The following is a 24,236-nucleotide window of genomic DNA, read 5'->3' as shown; positions in this document are numbered from 1 at the left end:
TTTCCATCGGTTCTGCCCATCCTTCGGGCGTTGATCTCGCCTCTCTTCTTTCGCGAAACTCCGCGGAGAAACCGTAAAGTGGCCGGACGTTTCCAAAACTTTCCTATCCCCTTACTCTCCTTGTCCATCCTCTCCTCTGTTCTTTCGTTTTGCACGTGTGACGCAAACTCTCAGACGACGGTATACTTTTATTGTACTCGACGAAGTTTTGTCGTGGTGATGATCAAACTATTCTTATCCACGTGAACAACCGCTAGTCGTTGATCCGTGAAACGATTCGCCGTTATTGATGATATATCGATGAAAACCGGCGCTTTAGTTTTAAAACACCTCTAGTTTCTCTTTTTGGCCCGCAAAACGTAAGTCACTGAACGGAACGATCCTTTTATCCTGGTTTCGGGAACGATATGCGTTTAATCTACATTTCGATCCATATTGTATGAGTGCTAGGATATTTTCTCCGTTCAAATGTCCATTCGAATATACGGGGAAGGAGCAATTTCATAAAGAGACGCGTTCGCAGTTAGGGAAAACGAGGTTGTTCCTATCTTGTTCCCTCGATTTTCTCTGAGTTTCGAGTCGTTCTAAGGGCGGTCTACGACAACCGTCTTGGAAAATCTTTCTCCTCGCAATAGCGAGAGGTAGTAGTTCGTTCGAGCAAGCGACCAACATCTCTTTCAGTGCTAGGTTAAAATCGGAGCACGCCTTCTTGCATCCAAACGCTGTGGCGAATGGTTAATCGCGAAAGGTTTTAAATTCGAGAGGAGCGGCGTAAAGGAGGTGGAAAATGGAAAGGGAGGGCCGAAGAAAGGGAAACAAACGAACTTACGCGGAACGGGACGAATCGCTTTGACAAAAGGCTCGTTCTCGCGATCCATTACGGTATTCGGACTTCTGATTAATCTCTTTCCTCTCGTATTGCGTCGACTTCCAGGCCCTTTGTGACTTTCAACTCATTGTTACGAAGATATTGGAACTTCCCTTCTCTCTCGTAACACCGTTAAGCAATTAAATCGAAAGTTTCAAGACGTGCCGTTAAAAAACACAATTAAACCGGACCTGTCTGCGGCCACGTCAATTTCAATTTTTGCTCGAGTTGGCACTCTATTCGGTGATGTTAGGGGGCGAGCGTAGGACTAAATCTTTTATGATACAATTCTCTTTTCGAAGGGATCAAGCGACACCATTTGCTCGCATCGCCCAGCGACATCTTTAACTTCCCAAATGGGATCTCGTCTCCTGGTTTCAACGACTATTGGAAAGGATAATCGCGAGCTACGAGTTCTCATAAGATAGACGCACGGTCAGGGATATAAGGGTAAGGAGTAAGGGTCGCGAGAGGGAAAGAGAGAAAAGAGAAAGAGATTTCCGCATTTCGAGAGCGAAGAACAACAAAGTTTCTTAATGAAGAATAACGTTCCCAGCGAAGGAAAGATATTTCCACTTAACCGGGGATTCTCGTAGTCTTTCCTCTCCTTTGCCTCCTGTCCACCGGAATTGCTCCCCATTTCTCCCCTAATCTTCCGTTGTTCCAGCCGAAACGTTCACCTCCAACTTGCTCTCCGCTGACTATTGACAGTGCCGTTCGAAAGAGTACTATACCCTTCGATCCAATCTCGCGTCCAATGAAACGCTCCAGAACGAAATGAATTTCGACCATAACGGATTTTAACTTTTCCCGATAGTCAAGCGTCCCTCTATATTCTGTTCAATCTCTCCTTCCTCTATATTACCTGGAAAAATTTGAGATCTTACGAACGGAACTCAGTGAACTCGAAAACCGGGAGAGGACGTGCGTAATTTCTTACGCGAGAAGTTCAAAAGTTTTACGCATCGATTTTACTTCTGTTCACTGAAACTATCCACCCACCATCTTTGTTCCCTTGCATTTTCACAAAGAAAGGCCAAAAAGAGCGGACGTTCCTGGAGAGAGTTGTCGATTCAATGCAGAGCACTCCTCCGTAGATCGTCTCTGAGCACGCGACACGTTTAATTTTCTTAACGATCAGGCAACCTTCGACTGGGCGCACAAAGAAAGACAGAGATTCAGCGCGGAGAAGCGTATGACGTCGTCAAAGAGGCTTTCCGGGCTCGACCGATAGCGTCAGATAGCGTGATTCCGTCCGGGCTTCTCACGCGATGCCCATTTCCTCCTATCGACCTTCCATCTCTTCGCTCAAACGGAATCTTTCGATCTTCCCCGCTGGATGTAGGTCGTCTAGGTGGCTCTGCACCTAACCGTGGCTATCCAATTCAGGTAAACGGCGCCCAATTGTCTCGAGCTGGAATGAACGTAGGCGCGGAAACGTGTAAGCCCCGATGATTCCCGGGGCTGGATCAGTGCCACTAGTCGAAGCGACGATTATCGAAGAACGTGAATGGTCGACGCGTGAGCTGCCTGCGAATCCAGCGTCACTCGATTCCGACGACTGCGTAATTCCGTTGTCCGTCTCTGAATCACCGTTCGTGTTACCAGTTTTTTCCCCTTTTTTTCACTGACAGTGCACGTCTCGCTTTTATCGTTAAGGACTGTGCGATTTAATCTTATCCGTCGTTATGAAACGATAACGAGATCATTTGGGACGATCGTTCGCGCTGGAATGCCAATTGAGCTTCGTGCGATAGACCCGTGAAATTTTGGAATCTAGGGTAGTTTAAGCAGTTTAAGCACCTGGGTCGTTTGAGACCAAGAGAATTTTGTGCAATTTTATGGAATGATTCTGTAAGGTAGACTATCGATGTACCATAAATAAATATACAGATATGAATATGCAAATATAGAATCCAATATAGGATTAATTAATCCTAAGTAATCAACTAGAATCCAATCTATTAGGTTGTCTGAAAAGTTTCTTTCGTTTTACTAGGAAATAATAGATGCACAACGTTTTTTATTTTATATTATTTTGTCGAATTACGTATGATCCGTTTTGTTCTGTTTAGATAAACACCGTGACATTTCACAGACATGGTTTCACGTTTTTATGAATGTGCACTGTTGTAAAAAACACGTTTGCGAAAGAAAGACACTTTTCGGACAACCCACTACGTTATAATAGCAGCTTCAGTCAATTAGGCTCAATGCGCAAAACTTTGGAATCCAGAATAGTTCAAGTACTTATATAATTTATCGAAAACTATTCGTGGATGAAAATATTTATATAGATTATTTCATTGCCAGTAACATGATGAAACACTAATCACCGGACTGCAATGTCCCGAGAAACAGATTAACGGTGAAAGAAGAGTATCCAGGCAACAAATCTCACCGCTGTAATTAGTTTAGAAGCAGCTGATAAGGGAGTCCCTCGACCGAATGAAACATTAACGAGACTGCATCTGGCCAATGCTTCAATCAAGTGTGATTGTTCGAAATTGTTCGAGGGCCAGCACACATTGGCTCATAACGCGGATCGATATACGTGTTTCGAGGTCGACCACCATCGACTGGATAGGAATACCATTGCCGGTATCGTGAGCGGGACACGCGTAGCATAGGGACACCCTCGGCTCGCGTGTGACCTTTCTTTTGCGAAGGGTGCACCCGATGCGGGTGCATGACACAGGCACAGATTATCAGTGCACACGGCGCAATGGAATTGATCCCCGAGGCATGCCCGTACGTAAAAATTTTGGAGATGAAAATGCTGCCGATTGATTGCTCGCTTGGTTCGCGTTCACGTGGGAAAATTTCGACCACGTCACGTGAATAAACCGGATACGCTCGTTGGCATATTTATTAAACGTGAACAGAAAAAAGGCTGGATTAAGTAATCCCGCAGTGAAGCGGTCCAGGTTTTTGTGATAAAACTGCGTGGATGATATTTAAAATAGTCGAAACTAGATAGTCTATCGATGTTTTGATATAGTACCTTCCGTTCGATGTACATTGTATTTCATTCCACCGAGAGCAGTATCGATGATGATTCAGATTGATATTCGATAATTCGTAATCGCTATAAGCGTGAATATTTGCATGCCAGTTCTCTTGCATTCGAGTCGAATGATTCAACAGAGGATCTTCAAAAGGCTTTGGCTGATCATCTCGTCGGCATGGATATATGTCCTTTGATGTATCATTTAAACCTTCAACCACGTTTAAACGACGAATCTGTCAAATAGCTTTAATCACGTGTTCTCTAGGGAGCTCTGAACAAAATGTAGCTCTTGCTCATTGCACATCGCAGCTATAACACTGCAAATCACTTTTTTGGTGAATATATTTTGGGACATAATATAGTCCGAATTAAGAAAATCACCTTTCCATTCCGGATAAAATTTTCCCTATATGTAATTAACCTATATATTTGTGTTTCGCTATCGTATTCTGAAATATCTGAGTGAACTACGAATTCCTCTATTAATTTTTCAGAAGCGCTGATACGAGTTATATATTTTGCACATAAGATTCTTTAATTATCTATACATACTGTATAATATAGTATATTTTACCAAGGAGTACCATATTTTACCAGCGCGACAAAAGGATCAAACTGTAACTTGACGGCGAGTGCTTCAAACTTGTATTACTCGTGATCAAGAGACGCCGCGAGTGCATGCGCAGATTTCATACACAATTTAATCGAAAAGGGCAAAACAAATGCGGCTGGCTACTAATTTCGCTGGTGGCCGTGCAACACCAAGCATACACTATTTTGTTCTTGGAGTTGTGCCAGCAGCCAGGTAAATACAAGGTTTTCAGAAAGATAACATTGCGTCGGTCCGTCTCTCTAGAGAGAGGTGAATTTCAAACGAAATCGGTCGACCATCCTTATTTCGAAATCTGTTTGTGAAACTAACTAGCCGGATTATCGAAACATATTTATTGACAAACGCGATTAGCCTGGCTGCTCAATGGAAATGACAGCGCCGTACAATGGACGATTCGACTTTTCTACCGATCGATTCTCTTGCATGCAACCGAAGAGCATTTGAAGGGAGCGAGCAATCGAATAGTCGACGGATTAATTAATTTCACTCCGATAACTTGGTAATTTGGTTATTCGTAGATGGGGGGAAGGCGTGTTGATTTCGAGGGATCGCGAAGAAAAGGTGGTGAGTATCGACGATGGTCTATGCGTGCCTATCTAATTCCACCGATATAATCGAATCGCGATAAATTCCACGCGAGCGATTCGAAGGGAAATATCGTTTGCGGCAGGCGTGGTCGTGAGTTGTGAATCGTGACCCCTTCTCGAAACTCGATCTATTCGATTCCGTGCTACTCGCAACTCTATTGCCGACATTCACTAATCAACTTACGTCGGTTTTATTTTAGTCGGACGAAAAATAATGGGTAAAACTGGTGAACGATGGCGAAGAGCGGCAAGGGGCGGCGGGAATGCGGACGCAAACAAGGGGAGGAAGCTTAGCCTAAAAGCAACGAGGATAGTCTTCTATAATAGGACACAGGTTAACGCGACGTACATGGGAACGCTTTTCCCTCTTTCGGGCGATGTTGTCGAAACTGCAATATGCGATTCGCCTGACAGTAGGGGGATATTGCGAAATAAAAAGGGTTAAATTAAAAATTCTCGGTCGAGTGCTCCGTCCTTCGCTCGAAGAGAGACTCTGAGAATATGCCTGTGGAATTTGAACGTGAAAGCACGAAGAGAGTTTCCACCCTCACCCCGATCCAACCACCTCTCTTCCCTGCTTTATCCTTCTCGTTCCTCTGGTAACTCGAAGTCTTCGACTTTTATAGCAAGCCAGGTATAAAAGACGGGCCTTTGTGCCTCCGTAAGCCGTCCTTATCGATATTTTTCGATAACAAAAATGAAGGACCGAGCCTTCGGCCGTGGCCCTTGCCGGCCAAACTCGACTCGACTCGACTCGATCCAACTTTCGATCCGAGACTCGATTCCACTCGAACTTCGGCAATCATTTTCCTTTGTGTTCCAGAACGACACGATGCAAGTGGTTTGGCAATATCATGTGGAGGAACCGGTGTCTGCTGCTGGAGTTTTGCCGGATCACGACGCCATCCGAGGATCGAGGCCGCTTTATCTGGTGCAAAGGGACGCGCAACCGAAGCCAACTTCGCGTAACCAAGAAGCCGAGCCGCAGCTTCAAACGTGGGACATATTGAACCAGCAGGTTGGTATCGAATCATTTATCCAGGTCCCCTGGTGGCATACAGACGATCGATTACCAATGCTATGAATGTATTTTATCCTTATGTAATGTAGAACGTGTGGTACCGCGTTCCACGAACGGCCGCTGTTCGATGGGCCGATAATGTGCGAAACCGAAGCGCGGAATCACGTGGGCGAAAAATTATGGTGTAATACGAGCCATTGCGTGGCGGATATACCATAATATGATTATACCGCGTGGAGGGAGGATATGGTGCGATGCAACGCGTCTTACGTATGCATAATGATGGAGAGACCGGCGTAGGTGGTAATAATGTAATGGATAGGTGCTCGCTGGATTTTGGTTCAGTGTAACAGTGAGATTAAATGTGTAGGGTAAAGATGAAAACGAATGTTTCGCGCAGTGTGTATCGATAAGTTTCGCGTGACGTGTATGTTATACGTGTGAACTCGTTCAAGATGGTTTTACGAAGATATATTCGAACGGTCGTCTCTCTCTCTCTCTCTCTCTCTCTCTCTCTCTATGTTGTTTATCCAATTATTCAAGGAACAGTTGGCTCGATTCAGCATTCGACGTGTTCGCGCGTAACACGTAACAAGAGAGAACGAGCTTAATATTCATCGGTACGGTGAAGAGTTTCCCGGAAAAGGCGATTAAAGAGTTTTAATTACGGGCTGGAACGTAGTGTCAACGATATCATATTAAACTCGATCTCCGTGGAAGCTACTTTTCCGGAAGCTTCGGTGGCTGAGTTTACTTTCCGAGGGAGAAGTGTGTCGGACGAAATGAATCGCGGCTCTGTTCCGATTCGTCGCCAGACTCTCACTCTGACACGGTTCCATCGAACTTCGATAATGTCTTTGAAGTTATTAGACACATTCATCGTGACCGTGGTTATTAAAATTTGATTGTAATTGAACGGGGAATGCGGTGAAAACTTTTCAAGGAAATTGCACGGGAGACGGCTGCTCGTCTAATACCTCGGTAACGAGCGTTCGTGTGAATCTTCACGCTAGACGATGGCAATATTAATAAAGACCGAAGTTCATCATCCAATTTCAAGTATCCCATATCTTTGGCTAAAACTTTCTTTCAAATTTCACGTGTAGGTTAATCGTGGAAATTCGTGCAATAAAAAATTCTTAAGTTTCATGAGCTTTAAAATTCCTATATGCCAAAGCGGATAAACTTCTAACAGAATTTTAAGGAATGGTTACTAATTTGGTCCGCGATCTGTTCGTATCCAAGGGGCCATTATTCGTTCTTGTTCGTTGCTTGAAGTCGGTCGGTCTCTTTTGTTTCGTTGTTCGAGTCGTGGTATTCTCGCGGTCAATTCAGTCACGCTTCTGTTTCGCGAACGCGTGGACTCATGTTGGCGTGTGCGGACGTTGTTATTCGAAAAGGTGAGTGAGCCAGCGAACGAGCGAGTAAAATAGAGAGAGAGAGAGAGAGAGAGAGAGAGAGAGAGAGAAAGAAAGAAAGAAAGTGGGAAAGAGAAAGCGAAGCGTGGGTGGCTCGGGTTGCGCGTGAGATGAATGTTCGAACGCGTTTAACGTTCAGCCTGGTACGAGTGGATTTTTATCGGATGCAAGCCGCGGAGCATTGTGCGCCGAATTTATGATGGCATAAATCTTAACCGGGTCACATCCGGCAAAAACTATTCGTTCATTAGCGTCGCCGGGTCATAGATTACGGGTCGACGCTATCACTGGGATCGGACAATGCTAATTCCACGGGCTGCCGAGCTTTTGCTTATAGTTTATACCGACAGAGAGAACGAAGGGATGGTTTAGTACGGATTTACGTGGCGCCTATTCCGCGTCGTCGACGAGCAGAGATCGATCATTCGCGTGAATAATAAAGATGAAAAATACTCGAGTACTCTATTATCGATGCCAGAATTCGAGAGCACTCTTGGCGGCAGTCTAAGAGGAACTACGACGAGTTTCAACGTGAATGAAGTCGTAAACATGACGTGATTGGCGGATGGACGATGTGCAAATATAGCGAAGGAGAGATGTCGAAGTTATCAGTCAGCTTACGCTTCAGTGTCTTTTCGCGTTGGCAGGTCGACCGGTGAAAAATCGGGAATTTCAGAATACGTCCTCTCTATTCTCTCTTTTTGTCTCTCCCTCTTTCGTTCCGTTTTCATCGTATCTTGTGAAATTTCCACCGTCGAGGTTCGTCGCGAAATGCATCGTATCTGATTTTACCGATAAATGGCACTTTCGATATTTTTGCGCGATTCAATCGAACGACGTGTGTCAACGAATCTGGTAATGGAAACGAACGGAAACGGCTTGCATTATCAGGAAAAGCCGGGAACGAAATAATAAATTGGAATTACGAGGGAGGGGTAGGTGGCTGGTTGAAACCGAACGACTCTAATTTCATCAGCTCTGTTTACAATTTGTATCCAACAGGATCGCGAAACTGGGGTGTTTCGGTGCTCATCAGCTGAAACAAATTACCGCGTCTCCCAGCTGGAAAGGAATTACTCGTTCGTCCAGCAAATCGAACGATTCCCTTTCTCCTTTCTGTTTTTACTTTGATATCTCTCTGATATGAAATTGTTTGTAGTACTGATTTGATTGCTTTTACTTTAATTGTAACAGAGGGATGCAATGAGCACAGTTTGAATTATACAATTACGTACATCTCGCTAAATGCTACAATGAAAGATCGTGATAATAGTAAGACACGGATATACGTGTATCGCGATGCGCATATGATACATACTGAATATATATGTACAGTAATGGAAGCGATAACACGACAATTCTCGGGCGACGCAGTATCGCGATACTCATTTCGTGTTCTTGTCAACGATATGAAGGCGATAGATGAGACATTAAACCAAATGGCGACATTCACACGATACGCAGTTCATGACACGTGTATCATGATACACGTATCTTCACGTGAAACCTAAAGAGTAAAATTTCAAATGTTATGCAAGCTATTGAATATGGTAATAGCCTACAAGTGCGACAAGTTAACAGCACAAATGATTGTGCTAATGTAAATCATGCAGCAACGAAGTTTCGTACGCATATTTGGTATCACGCAGCATGATGTCTCACCGAATTCATTGAAGAAGGCTTCGTACAATTTCCAAGTTCCCTCGACCTAGTTGAATTGCTCAGAATTACAGAGCACTACTATAAATTACCATGGTCAGCCCCGTACCTCATCAACTATTTAATTTTGTTTAGTATCTCCGAGAAATAATTCACCGTTCTTCAGGGTATTCTCCGTCGCTCTTCCTTTTTGTTATTCCATCTTATATCTACAATTTCTTCATGAGTTACAATACTTTGCTACGGTAACGTGCCTCGTTCGCAAACTTCTTAATCCTAGCGATGTCTGATTAGTCGACACGCATTCTCGCATCGCCGAAACTTTCATAACGCGATCGCGGTTTTAATTGTCACGATGAGAAGAGCCGTCTGCTCGTCTCTGTTTCTCTCACAGTTGGAGACGGCCGGATAGCGGCGACATTAAAGTTGCCAGAGCGTCGTTTATCTTACGACCACAGTGCCTCGTCTCTCTCCGTTTCTTACTTCTTTCTTATACAAATGCTACTTGTTCCTCGCTAACTACGTACGAGGAAGTTCCTCGTCAGTTGAATAACTTTTGTATTGTGACGAGATGAATATGAATGTCTGTGGACACAAAGAGAGCGAGGACCAACTTGTTAGGACGGGTTTGCATTGATTCTCCCTTTTCCAAGACCGGCAGTGATACTTTTTTCGCCGGCCATTCTCGGGACGAATCGAAAGGCAAACTTCACCAACGAGAGAGCGCCAAATTCGCCTCAGGCGGATGCCGTTTCGCGCCTCATCGTCATCCCTGTTGCCTCGTAAATTTATATAGTCTCATTTTTATTTTCGCACGCTCTTCCCCAAACATCGTTTGCATACCATCTTTCTGACGCATAAATAATTTCGACTTTTCGCCTAATCCGCTATTGTGTTGATAGTTTCGCGTGAATGAAGCTTTCGTTTCATTGCTCAACTGAGAAATTGTAGTTGATGTTTGCAAGAAACACAGAAGTTTCCATGAACTATGAAGTTCATTAGCGATGTTCGTCATCAATCATAGGCTTGGTAAATGTGCCTCGTGAAAGGATACGCCATCATTCTTCATTCTCAATATAGTTATTCAGAGAGTTCTGACGAAGCTCCCCCGTTGAATCGCTGTTACATCTCTCGTAACAGACACGTTTCCTGTATATCTTCTGTTTTTTCCCCTTCATACGCTTTTCAACGGGCTTCTTTCACACGTCTAATTTTTCTCGCGCCTCGCTCGACTCTATCAGATCTGATTTCGAAAAGGGATCGCGACGCGTTATTAGTTATTTATAGGAGCAACCGACCAAGAGAAAAAGTTGGCGCCACGATGAGAAACAGGAAAGGGCGAAATATGAAATGCTTATATGAGCACGTCGGCCGAGTAACATAAAACGCGTTTTTATGTGGGTTGTCCTTCAAAAGAAGTCATCCATTTGAACGCATAGTGCGCGAAACCCGACATACCCGCAGGATAATTATTGTCTCTTCTCTTTCCAAGAATCCACGCAGCGAAGGAAAAAGCGGCCAAGGGTGAGGCGTGTCGTGAATCGCTCTCGCGATGACGGCTATTTGCGTTGAATTCATAGCCTGAGCTTGAGGTATTGCTTTGACAATTTAATGTTTCGTTTATGGAAGTTACTAAAACGTGCGTGTGTATGTGTTATGAGTGTCATTCAAATAGAATTCAGTGATAAATGAAAACAGCACAGTTTATTTCTAGTTCGATAGTTCACGGTTTTCTAACAAATATAATCACAGTGGTTTCAAATTTTAGTAATATTAATCATGACAGTCGTGTCTCGATACTATGTCAGAGAAGTTTCAAAATGTTTGTAAAACGTTAATAATACTCTCATATATATGTATAAAAGTTTGCGATGAGTATTTCAACAGTTTCAAAAATCAATCTATTCTAGATATAGATGTTTCACAATTTATAGATACAAGATGGAGATACGGTTAGAGATGGATACCTCTAATTTTTAGGCTGTTGAAACCAAGTTTCGGATATATCTAAAATTTCTGCTGATCCCGGTGCTATCTATCTCTGACTAACGTGTCTACCGTAACACACATATAGAGTATCTATTCCGGAACGAATCGACGTTTCACGTACATATTTCGAAGAATTTCTTATATGAGGTCAACATCCATTTTTGTCGATTCTTATTTATCCAGATTACACCCAGACGAACATAAAAGTTTATGCCCAGTTTTCATGTGATAAAGTTGAGGCGGCACTCGACAGACCAAATACCATTACTCGACACTAACTAGTGTCAGACGACGGCAGTGCAGTGGTTAGCGCCTTAGGTTATGAACGTTCGGGACCCGGGTGCGAATCCCAGCGATCGGAGTTCGATTTTTCTTCTACGCAACTAAATTAGGAGGAAAATCAGCAGTACCCCAGCAGCAACATCTACAGCCAGCAACAACAACTATCACGGACAATATTCCACCTCAAAGTGATTCTGCAAGCATCCTTCGCACGTATCGGCTCTCATATTGCGTATACCGGAAACATCAGCTTTTTTATGAAAAGTGAGAGAGAGAGAGAGAGAGAGAGAGAGAGAGAGAGAGAGAGAGAGAGAGAGAAATCTGATTGGCCAAAGGAAGATATTCCGTAGGAAATGCAGCCAGAAGTCCGAAGAATCGTAAACGGGGCTCGCTAGACCGAAATCTTGACCGAACCCTGAGGCCGTTCAGCATATTCGACCGCAAAACAATAAACGCAGTCGTCCTTCTCGGTAATCTTGACATCGATAATTTCGCAGAAGCGCGTGGGAGAACCCTACGGCGGCGTGGCCCAAGCTCAAGGCGGTCGAACAGCACAGCCGCGAAAAAAGAATCGTAATTTTCTCTTCAGAATCGCACACATACCCCGCGGCTGCAACTCGAGCCTCAACCTTCGTTTCCTACTCCATCCGAACCCTCCCGTTCTTTCTTTATATATTGCGAGATCTTTTTCGGGATAAATGCAATCTCGATCGGCGCATCGACAACTTTTCTTCGATCGTTTAAAACGCCTCGTAATCACGGTGGTAAGGAATCCTTTGGTTCGTTCTCTTACTCTTTCTCTCTATCTCTTACCGTAGATTAAATTTACTCAATGGCCTTTTGTGCGTTTCTTTGCTGGCAAACGGTCTGCGGCAACACCTGAAGATTCACGCCAGGTATCAGACGTTTCAACGTTAATACATGTGCCTCCAGAGGAATCCTTTTGACCTGCAGTTTAACTATTCAAACGACACCTTGACTTTCTTTCTCTATTGGAATAGTTTAAATAGTTGTATAATATTTTCAATAATATTCAACTCGTCGAGTTAGATTAGGAGGCTTAATATTCAGTTTAATTATCATCGGTGTGAAAATGTTCAGTTTTTTTTTTTTCGAGTAAAAGGGAAACGAGATGACGGTAGTTTGAGAAACTATTTCATCTGTACACAATTGTTTAAAACAGCAATAGTTTCGCTCGTTTCGCCGGCGAACACAGCTCCGATTCCGAAAATCGTTTCGCTGGATTATCTTTGTCATGCGAGTTGTTGGAGGAAATTCGGTCGAAGACAGTTGCAATTAGAAAAACAATTTGGAGGCTGGCAAGTCCGGCGATAGCAAGCGTGTACCGCGCTAAATACCACGTTCCTCCATTAACGGGTATAGACAGATCTATACAGTTCCGTCCAGTTTCGTGCAGCATCGGATGAATTCCCAGTCGTATTATGTGGTGGCCAACCTGTACAGAGCGTTAACATTTGAGAAGTTTTGAGGAAACATTAACTCGTGCGTGTACGGCTAACAGCATCCATCTCTATGCCCTTATTCAATCTCGATTCGTTTCTACCCTCTTCGTACCCATACCATGCATGGATAGTTGTATGTTTGCGACCTTTCTCCTATATATAGCCGCAAACTGCTGTAATAAAGTTGATTAAAATTTCAAAGTGACTGTATTATATAACCTGGAAATCCTTCGAACTCTGAAATAAACGCGAAGTCGGTTTATTTTTATAGGGTGGAAAAGTTTCCTCGTTTCAATGCACCTGAACAGCTAACGCAAAGAATTACGCCCGTTTAACCAAGCATCTTTAAATTACTTTGCAGGTTCGTTTACCCAAGGGACAAGACACGCTGCTTTGGTGTCGCGTTCTAAGGATGCCAAACATTGATCACAAACACCACGTCGTGAAGGTAAGTTCTCCTCGTAACTGTAACCTACTTACTCTTAACCCTGCTCGCGCCGCGTCTTACGCATCTAACCCATCTAAACTTGATTAAACCCTGAGCGTATGAACAGATTCTCGTCGACGTGGAAGCCGTCGAGCACCAGAGATCTCAGTCAGTTTGTCGACTGGAAATCCTTGCAAGTATCTTCTAAGGTTGGGGAACGATCGTTTCGTCGGTCGGTTTACGGTTAATGTCGAGAGTCAAGAGCCCCTCCATTAGAACAAACGACTGATGAAACCGTATAAATCGCGCTTCCGGCAGATACAACGCGAATCCTTCTCTTTTACGAACATATCATCGCGTTGCTTTCACGCATATACGGCAAAGTATCTTTACACGGTTCGAGAGGTCTGTCATTCGCGCGAAATCATTCGTCGAGTTTGATCTCTATTTCCAACCGTGATGTTCGAAAATTCCGATAACGCTTCGTGGTTTTGATGTATCTATTTCTAAACGACCGATCGACGAGGACGTGTGACAGTCGACCTGTAAAATCGCGACTTGTTTTCCATCAGTAAAACGCACCAACAAAAAGTATTTTCTGGTCTTATTCGAATTTGCTCGGACATCATACCTATATGTATATTTATCGTTATGATATATTTCATCACCGCACTAATGTTAATCTTACGCATGAAGCAGCGGAATGACACGAGATGCTCGGATCTAACTCGATTATTAATTGGGAAAACGGAATAAAACAGAAATGGACGGGTAGCACGATATTTCCTAGTAGTTGTGATACGTAACATTGGAACAATATTTCTGTATGAACCGTTGGCGACTACGTCATGTAATGCGATTACGTTGCGATTCTCGTCTAACGAAGTCGCAAGAACGACCGTTCTATGTGAAAGTTAACCTTTATCGAGGTATAGCGTATGTTCGTCAATAGGCAACACATGCTTAAAATTTCTGACGCGCAATTCATACCGATTCAAAGGCACACGTCGATTCGTTGAAAAGATCCTTGATTTATCGAAGATAACTTTTCATCCATTCGTAAACGCTGGTACGTACGCGATGAATTAAGTTCTTCAAAGTCAGCGGCGCGAGCCGTTCTTTTTTTCCCCCTCTCCCGCTTTTTTCCTTCTTCTTATCTGACAGGTGTTGAACTGAGCGTGCATGGACTCTTCCTTTTTCAGTACGAGCCGGTGATACAACCCGGAAGTCACGATTACCTGCATCACATGACTTTGTACGAGTGTCGTAGAGATCAGGCGCTATTGGAGTCCGCTGCAAAGACGTCCGGCAGTGTTTGCTACGAGCCCAATCAGCCGTCTCTTGAGTGTAACACAATCGCGGCTATCTGGAGCCTGGGTTCTGAGGTATGCTACGTGACACATTTAAATATAAATGAAGAATTAAATAAATTTCCCATCCGACACAGATATCGGCTCGAGATATAATTTCGCTCGAATTAGAAAGTGAAAAATTAGGTTCGTTTCGATTCAAGCGATTCTTAAAAGAGAAATTAAATGCAAATTACTAAATCGATTCGAGCCATGGTACCGAACAATGTAACTCTGATGTTGAAGTATTGTTTAAAAAAAACACTTGACAGGTTTAATTGTACTCGCCCAAGAGTCAGAGAGAGAGAGAGAGAGAGAGAGAGAGAGAGAGAGAGAGAGAAGTGTCTTCTTTTCTTTTAAATTATTTTATATGGATGACAGTGCTTTCGCATGTACGAGCAATTAAATCATGACACGATGTCGCGTGTGAGATTACCGGCTGTCCCGCGATCAGTTGCATCTTCTCAGGGTATTCGTGTTACCAGCGTGACCACGAAGAAACGAGTTCGCGACGCTCTCTCGCTCTCCGCATTGATATGCATTACACAAAACCCAGAATTACCGCGATACTCTCTGTGTTCTACCAGTGTGTCCCTTACGCTTGTCCCAGGATGATGCCAGATTAACATTTGTGGACAATGATTTACCTCGGTGCAATTACCCGCCTCACTGATTCAAATCTCGATTATATTTCAAATATGATTTATACATATAATTAAGCACCTGTGCTTGCTTTACTTTAAACTACACCACACACTAAACATGTTACACACGAAACTTAATCCATAATAAATAACACAATCGATAATGAAAATTCCCTCGATAACGCACGTACATAGGCACTTTCGCGTTGCCTTTAAAAATTCTTCACGCAAATATTTATAGTAAATCACAATAATAAAAACTGAAAAGAACCATTTATCCCTAACACGAGCTACCCCATGAACCTTTGATCATCGTCCATAAATCTGACGCCCCCGATTCTCGAATCGTCAGACATGTTCCTAGCCAGCGTATAATCGAACGTTCGTCACGGTTTTTCTCGCAGGGCTTCAATTATCCACCGGAGGCCGGTTATGCGCTCGATCCGCACACAGGACCGCGCTACTACATGCTAGAAACACACTATACGAACCCGCAGATGGATGCATTCATCAGCGACAGCTCTGGCCTGCGTTTGCATTACACGGACAAGCTGCGCACCCACGATGCCGGCATTCTAAGCGTCGGCATCGACCCGAACTGGAGGCATATCATACCACCCGGCCAGCCAGACGTTATCTCCGAAGGTCATTGCATCTCGGATTGTACCGGACACACCATACCCAACAGCGGCATCAACATATTCGCTGTCATTATGCATACTCATCAGCTGGGCAGGAAGGTCCGATTGCGTCAGATAAGGTCTGGCGAGGAGCTGCCACCCATTGCGTCTGACACCAATTACGATCCTAGCTATCAGGAGTATCGGAAGCTGCAGAAGCCCGTCAGGGTCTATCCGGTGAGCGTTTGTTTCTCTCTCGTGATCATCGACCAAGTCGATGGTCGTGTTTCTGCACGATGTTTCTTTCGCAGAGATTTAAATAGCGATCCAAGGAGTCGATATGATAAAATTCTTCTGGAGGTAATAGGAAAATGAAGCGTATAGCGATGGAAAAGTTGTGTAATTCTTTATTTGGTATTAATGAAGCATATGGGGTAATCATAGGTGGATATATGTGTTTTTGTTACAGGGTGATCATTTAATAGCCGAATGTACATATTCATCTAAATCCAGACAAGCAATCACGCTGGGTGGATTGTCGACGAGGGAAGAAACTTGTTTGGTATCCACGCTTTATTATCCTCGCATCGAACTGTCGCTTTGCTACTCTCTGCCTTCATTACCGACGGTTCTGCAGAGTTTGGGAATCCAAAAGCTGATGCAGTGAGTATTTGTCGTAACGTTTTCTGTTCGTGTTTGAATATCGACAATAATTTCGATGAGATCTCTTTTGTTCGTTCATTTTGCCAAACTGTCTGCTATGAAACAAACGAAACAGTTAGGTTGACTTGAATTTCGCGAAATAATCACGCCTGTCGGTTTGTCGGTTGTTTCATTTTTCTTTTTTTTTCTTTTTTATATCGAAAGTTCAAAGACCGTTTGAGATTAATTTACGCGGCAGGTTTGATACCACGTTAATGATCACGACGTATGCCTCTACACACAAAGCAATGACCAGACGTTCGCTCCTTTTACTCTGATTACTTTAAATTGGCAATTAGGGACGGCGATGGCCCGTGCGTCACGACCGCACGACCTGTCGTTAGTTCAACGAGCGTCGGTTATATTGCGCCAGACGCATCGTTTATTGCATTACGTAATGTTACGTGTGTCACGAAGACGCTTCCTGCGACGTGTCACGAACCTTAATGTAACAAGCGTCCTGTTTCACTAAACACACTCCGACTACATTGAATACCGTAGTTAAATTACTGTTATTACTACCACTAATATCGGCAGGTCGTCGCTAGTTGGATCGTTAACTCCGACAGAGATCATTGTCATCTTTGCGTGACATCGCGACCAAATTGCTGTATCGACCAGAGACAGGCAAACAACGCTCCTACTTCAAAACCATACACCTGTTACCAACAATGCGATCATTACTGGGCCATCAAACTAATTAGCCTAAATACCTAAATGATCAACTTATTATCATTATGTAGACAACCATAACCAACGATCTGAACTCCTATTTTCTGTCTTATCCGTTCGAAATCTAATTCAGTCTCAGGACGTTCACTAAAATTTCCTGGCCAAGAAAGAGAGAGGCACACGTAAACGCGTTCCTGTTTTCTTCAAGCCATACACAAAGACTTGCAACAAGCTTTGTTCCGGCAAACGAGCGCGCTTTCACGATGCGGGTCACAGGAGCAAAGTCATTCTCGGGACTCCTGAAACTTCGTCTCTGTAGGACGTGGAATCGAGTCAAGCCGTAACAAACCTTCACGTATCATTCTTTCTCGTTACAGGGGTTCCAGCCCGGTAAAGATTCAAGAACCGCAAAAGTTGTCCGGCATGACATTGGAGGAACGTTTGCTTAGCTACGACTGGGAGACCAGTTTTCAAAGTTTCCGAGAAGCTACTCGTGGAGGCACCTTCAAACCCCTCTGCTGGACGAACAAGGGTGTGCTGCCGGGCACGGAGAACTTGGAAGTCCACTATCCTAGGATTTTGAGGCCGTACGAGGAGGTTAACTTGCCCTGCTCGAAGAAACCTCTCAGAAACAAGTTGTCGATGTTGCTTAGTGAAGACGAGGATATCGGTGCTCCCGTGGATCCTGACAGTGACGAGACAAACGCCGTCGAACGTGGACAATTGGTGCGCAGCAAAGTGTCCCGCAGCAGTGACGGACCAACTGGCGGAAGTTCCTCGACTAGATCGGTACCACCGATGGTCTTAATATCGACCATTTTGGTGGTTGTAGTTGGCGGCACGTTCAGGTGAACACTGGTTGGTCGTCTGCACGCTGATCGACCGACCGATCGATTTCGTTTATCTAGGACGGCCGTTTTATCTTCTTGTTGATCGCGCTGGATCGGGGAGGAGATGCATATGTAAGTACGTACCGGTGTGTATCCTCTAACGCGTCACTTAAACTAAACAACTATATTCGTCGTTGATTGGTTGTTGAATGAGGATAGCGGTAAATACCGGGGTTCCCTTTCGCGTCCGTTTCCACGTCTATCCGGTTTGTCCTACTATCGAACGATCGCAATTTTTCTTACGGAGACGATTCGTTTTACGAAGCACATCAAGGAAGAGTTGATCGATGAATCAGCTGGATGGATTACCTCGATCGACGTGAGAAAAAGAAATATTTTTGATGGTTTTGAGTCGTGATCGCGCACAGAACGAATAATGGATGTTGTCGACACGAGACGATCTACTGAAGATTGCCAAATATATTTTCCCCTAATGAACGTCCATCGAAGAGTAGGATCTACGGTGTCCTCATTCAAGGATCAACCTCCCTTTTCGCGATCTCTGCTCGTGCAACTATATTGTTATAACGAATCGCGTACTCGCGCAGGACCATCGTTGGATATCTTTCGACTTCGATCACTCGTCGTTTCTCAGTTTTCACCATCTAATTTCTTTTTCAAAATATTGCACAAATGATATTGTGTGTGAAGAGCTAAACGTATAAATACCTTTGTATCTACGAGGTACTATTTATCGATCCGTATCGACGCCGGCATAAAAGCAAGCTTTTAGGTTCATTCGCAAGTAATCGATTCAGAATTTAATTCGATTTCATTCGGTTAGTCGCGAAGTATTTCGCTTGAACATGGCGCGGGCAAAGGCTGATACGATCAAAGGAAGTCCCTTGAAATCCTGCAAAGAATTGCGTTTCCGTCGTAACGTTAACATAGTCGGCGCTTGCATCAAAACGACTGGATCTCTCGCCCTTTGACACGATCAGATAAAAGGAACAACGTGAATACGGATGAATCGTGAATCGAAATCGTGAGCGACAAAGTTACTCATTGCTCCTCTATTTCGTTACTTTTCACTATAGCCCTGTCTGTTATACATGATCCGACGCGTATTATATTGCGTGAAATATAATACAATAATTTTTGGATCGGTCGTACATGAATATGAACTTACATACATGTATAACTTTAATCGATCTTAGCCTACGTTCCTTTGGTTGATAATAGTAAATACGTGACAGCGCGATTGAACGAGAAAGAGTAAAAATATGATACAAGTTTTCTAGTCCATTTTTACAAACAACGGGCTGCGTTTTCGAACTCGACTCGTCGTCTCAAGATAAAAGCAACCTAGTGTAAATCGCGAATATGTACTAGCCGATTCTCTCCTTTAGCAGTTCTCGAACGAAAGATATCCACGAGGAAATTGAAATCCTGTCTATTGTGCGGAATTATTTCGAAGCTTCTAGACTCGAAAGAATTTATATTGTTGGCTGTTTATTTAGCAGGCTGAGAACCAAGCGAATTCAACGCATTCGGGTGGTCTTAACGAAGAGAAAATTTCTAAAGAAGTAGCTTTCAGGCGCAGCTTTCTAGATTTTTCAAAGAGTAATCTCATGGAGAATCGCTTGGTTCCCGCCGGAGTCTGTATATTCTGTTACTATTAAATTTATACGAATAGATACGTTTTTTAGCGGAGACCATATAAACGTTGGTCGATTCGCACTCGGGACTAACAAACCAAGTTTGCAACGTTCTTCACTGTATCGTGGAATTATTTTAGCCTCGTTACGTGTCACTTGACCAACGTTTGTACCATTTCCTTTGTAATATTCTGTACAGTTCCTTAAGTATAGCTCTCGTTGTTCAGCTGGCTGTTCGCGCCGGAGATTATTTATTTTTTATTTAATTGTATAGAGAAGAAGTTTACTTGTCGCGTTGATACTCTGTTTCGCCTGCGTTTCCACGCGTTAGATATATATGCGTTTTTATATATTCCGCGCGTCACATGTTCACGAAGCGCGACGGTCGGAAAGCGTACGTTGAGTTTCTTGATGCGTTCTCCACCGCTCGCTCGGGGACACTTGTCACTACGAATGGCACACGCGGTGTTGCATCGATCTCTACGTGATCGATTCCACCAACGGAAGACACGTGCTTCCGTTTCTTCGCGATGCCACGCTTTAAAGCGGTGCTTTGACTCCTTGGTAGGCAATCGATAATGATTGTCTCGTCGGGCGTTTGTAATTAATTAACAGCCGTCATAGCTAATTCAGACTTATGAATTCATGATTCAAATAACGATCTATTATCGAAACTATTACTGGAATGTCATGTTTTATTCGACTTATCGAACAATGTAACATTTGAGACAATAAAAGAATTGTTTTAAAGAACAATTTATCACGATCATGTTTAAATGAGAGAACATACGAGGGAAAAATTTACAAATATCGATACAGATGTACGAATATCGGTCGGGAATTACCATTTGCTATTAACATTTTGAAATCACCAACAAGAGTTATACAATAGAATTGTTTCTTTTTTTCGATACAGAATTAAATCCAATCTACTTCGCGTTGTTACTTTAAATTGATCCAATTCTTGACCTGTTACAATGTACCCTCATTTGACACTCGTTCAGTCGATTAAGTCTTCGAAGCACCACTTTAATTATTGGGAAAGGAGAAAGAGAGAAGGGGGAAAGGAAGGAATAACATGTATGATGGCGTGCAAGTAGAGAACTTACGCCGGAGCACCGCGATCGATATCTTTGTAGTCAAGAGTCCCTTAATGCGCGCGCTTTTCCTCAATTCTATTTGCATCGGGGGAGAACGCAGGTTTCACAGTCGGAGACACGAGAAGCGAAAAGCTTCGTAGGTGCGTTTCTCTTTTTCCAGAAAATCACACGAGCGAAATGTCGCGGTTTCGGTTTCCGTGTGTGTCGGTTGTTTTTCATTCTCACATCTGTCTCTCGGTCGTCTATTAAAATCTCTCGTTTGTTCTGTCGATGTCTTTTACCGATCTCCCACGACTTACGACGACCGATTGTCGATGATAAATCTCTCTCTCTCTCTCTCTCTCTCTCTCTCTCTCTCTCTTTCCTAGTGTAGAAATATTAAAAAAAAAAAAACCTCACTACGTAGTCGGACTAATCGGTAAAAATAATAAGCGCGTAGCCACGTTTTACAATTTAATACTACGATAATTCGTAAATGTCATAGGAGATCTGTGTGTGTAGAGATCGTAGGGCAGTCGAGCGATTATTACCTTCATCCTCGAAGGAAAAAAACGTTACTTTTAAGCGCTGAAGGTCCATTCCTTTCCGATCATACTGCTGTATACTGCCGACGAGTATACTGCCGTGATACTGCCAATCGTCGCTTCGCTAATGTCAGCGTTCCGATTCGAAGTTGTACTCCGTCTTTCTGTTATTATTGTCCCTCTTTTTTTGTTTGTAAATGCTTATAACATGGAACCATCGAGTCAGCACGTACAATATTTACACGTTTAAAAATATCCATACGACACGCAGACCTACGTACACAGAAATGAAAACAGAACAAGTCGTTCGAGACTTGTCGATGATGTTAAAACATTGACAAAACAGTACGACGGTGATGCAATTGATCGATGATTGAAGGATAGAAGCAAGATAGTAAACACGTATTGAGAGATGGAACAATTTGAGAAACATTTGATAGAAAGGATCGCTACTTTCCCTCCCTCGAATTTCTTCGCTGAGTGTACGGAATGTACGATCCACTACGGTATAAGCGATGATTTATCACCGCTGAAAGAACTTGTTATAATCGCGCCGCGCGAGAGGCGAGGAGAGGAAGTCGTTTCGAGACTTCTTCCGTGCTACGATGTCGACGCGCTGGCTTCAGTCTCAGTGGCCGTTCGCTAACGCTGTTGTCGCAGGCGTCGCCGTCGTCAGGATGTTTTAGGGGATGTTGCGTGTTGGGAGGAGCTGATAGGAACTGCCGGTGATATGACCAGAACAATCAAGCAAAGTGTCACAAGTAAATGTCATTTATGCTGGGATAATTATGTTAGATAAATAGGGAACGATATTACGCATTTATATTCAATGATCTTGCATCGTATGTACGTTAGCTGGTTCGTTATCACGCCGAGATCCCTGGCTTCCATCGAGATTTCGATAAGAAAAACTACTACAAAGGTTACCGTTCCATTGTAATTTTTTCCTAACAGTAAATTACAAACATGTACGACGTATATACTAGCGAACGATTATATAATGGAACAACGAGGAAGTAACGTGCAGTACCTGAATGGAGAATCGGTGCGATTGGTGAAGCATTCACCGATTACTCACCGATTCAAACTTGAAACATAAACAAATTTGAGCCAAGTCGATAAAATTGACAAGAGAATGGAGAATGGAAATAGAAGAGACGTATGAAAAGTGGCTTTTCGGAGTACGAAAAGATTAGACATTGAACGAAAACTCGGCGGAGCCAGGAAATCGGGAAATGTATGTACTGTATGTAGAAAAGATTAGCGACCATCGTCAACCAATGCCTGTGACCCATTAGCTAGATATTGGGACACGGTGATCGTGCGAGAAAAAGCAAACGAGTGGACGGGAAAAAGGAATCGAGCGAATAGCGTGTGCGTGTACATAGGTACCCTGTATATATAGTTTTTAGATTTAAATTACGTCCCGGACTCTTTATAGGCACCTACACATTCGAATTCAGATAGCTGGCTAAATAGCATCTTGTATCATTATAATTTACATGTAATATGTTGAACTTGTACTCCCCCGCAGTGTGTGTGCGCGTGTGTCCGCGCCTAATGACACGCGCGCTCACGCACGGATCGTACGCGTTACCGGGCGTCCCTATCCTTCCAGACCGCTCTTAGATTTATACCTAATTTACACTGGATATTAACGTCTAAACGCTACACTATCATCTACACTGTAACAAATTGTATTATATTTTATATATATAAATATGTAAATGTTTTTCTAAAACTAGTCTCCACTTTTCATTCACCTTGCTATATTTCTCATTCCTTTCATGATTACTTTAAGTATGTGTTTGTATGTTCAACTCGATATATCAACTTAAACATGTAAATTGTAATTAGGAAAGTAGAAAGAGGACTTTATATAATAAAAGAAGAAATTTATTACCAGTCAACGAAGTAACAAGATACTAGGTAAGTACAGTTTCTGTTTTCTCATTAATTTTCAGTGCATTACCAGACAAAGTCTTAGGAAACAGCTTTCTTAGAAACAAGCTTAATTTACGTAAACTCTTCTAACTTTTTTAACGGTAAGGCTTTGTTGTCGAGCGATATGCAATGAAACACCCGTGGAGCTTAATACTATAACACCAAAGGAAACTGATGTCAGCCGAAGCGTCGCGATCTACAAATTCCTAAATAGCAATCTTCGCTCTCTCGGTTCCATCAAATCGAAAAATCACTCGTTAATGAGGTCGAAGCAGCGATGACTTTGTACGTTTTAAGTCGCTAATTTACGTATTACAGAATTTCCCCCGTCTATCACCAATTTGGCTGCAACATGGCGGAAATACGGCTCACAGGAACGTACCTAGCCATAGAAATGAACGTGTGATATCCAAGCACAGCCCCAAGGGTCGCGGTGGGCCAATAAAATTACCATAACCAACAACAAATCAGCCACCAAACACACTATCGAGCGCGACACAACTAATTACACGCACGTATATTAGTTGCAGGCCAGACCCTTCTGAAACCACGGCGGCTTGGAACTGTTCGGCTGTTGCTGGCAGTTTCAATCGGCGGCCCGATCTAACCGTCAGATTACAACGTGGATTTACCAAGGCGTCCAACTCTCTCTCCCTAGTGTTCATTATTTTCTCTCTCTCACACACATTCGCGCGCGCGCGCGTACACACACACACATATACACATACTTGGATGATCCACTAATGAACAAGTTCCTCGGCTAAGTTCGCTAATATTCTGCCTGTACCAACTGCCGACTAATCAAACTTCCGGCCCTTGCGCGTTACCTTAACGAGACAAGCGGTTTCTTTTTTTT

General features: G+C 43.3%; 1 protein-coding gene across 1 annotated transcript in view; it reads left to right on the top strand.

Moving 5' to 3' along the window:
• The window catches only part of LOC126921464 (MOXD1 homolog 2), a 173,236-nt gene extending 150,059 nt beyond the window's left edge, over positions 1-23,177 (top strand). The window contains exons 4-9 of the mRNA XM_050733112.1: positions 5,902-6,096; positions 13,272-13,358; positions 14,540-14,722; positions 15,735-16,187; positions 16,420-16,613; positions 17,702-23,177. Of these exons, the coding sequence (XP_050589069.1) occupies positions 5,902-6,096; positions 13,272-13,358; positions 14,540-14,722; positions 15,735-16,187; positions 16,420-16,613; positions 17,702-18,176 (1,587 nt within the window). The 3' untranslated portion in view covers positions 18,177-23,177. The remainder of the gene's footprint in view (positions 1-5,901; positions 6,097-13,271; positions 13,359-14,539; positions 14,723-15,734; positions 16,188-16,419; positions 16,614-17,701) is intronic.
• Positions 23,178-24,236: the final 1,059 nt, after the last annotated feature.

This window comes from Bombus affinis, chromosome 10 (assembly GCF_024516045.1).
Source record: "Bombus affinis isolate iyBomAffi1 chromosome 10, iyBomAffi1.2, whole genome shotgun sequence".
Lineage (NCBI taxonomy): Eukaryota > Metazoa > Arthropoda > Insecta > Hymenoptera > Apidae > Bombus > Bombus affinis.
This window is presented reverse-complemented; position numbering and strand designations above follow the sequence as displayed.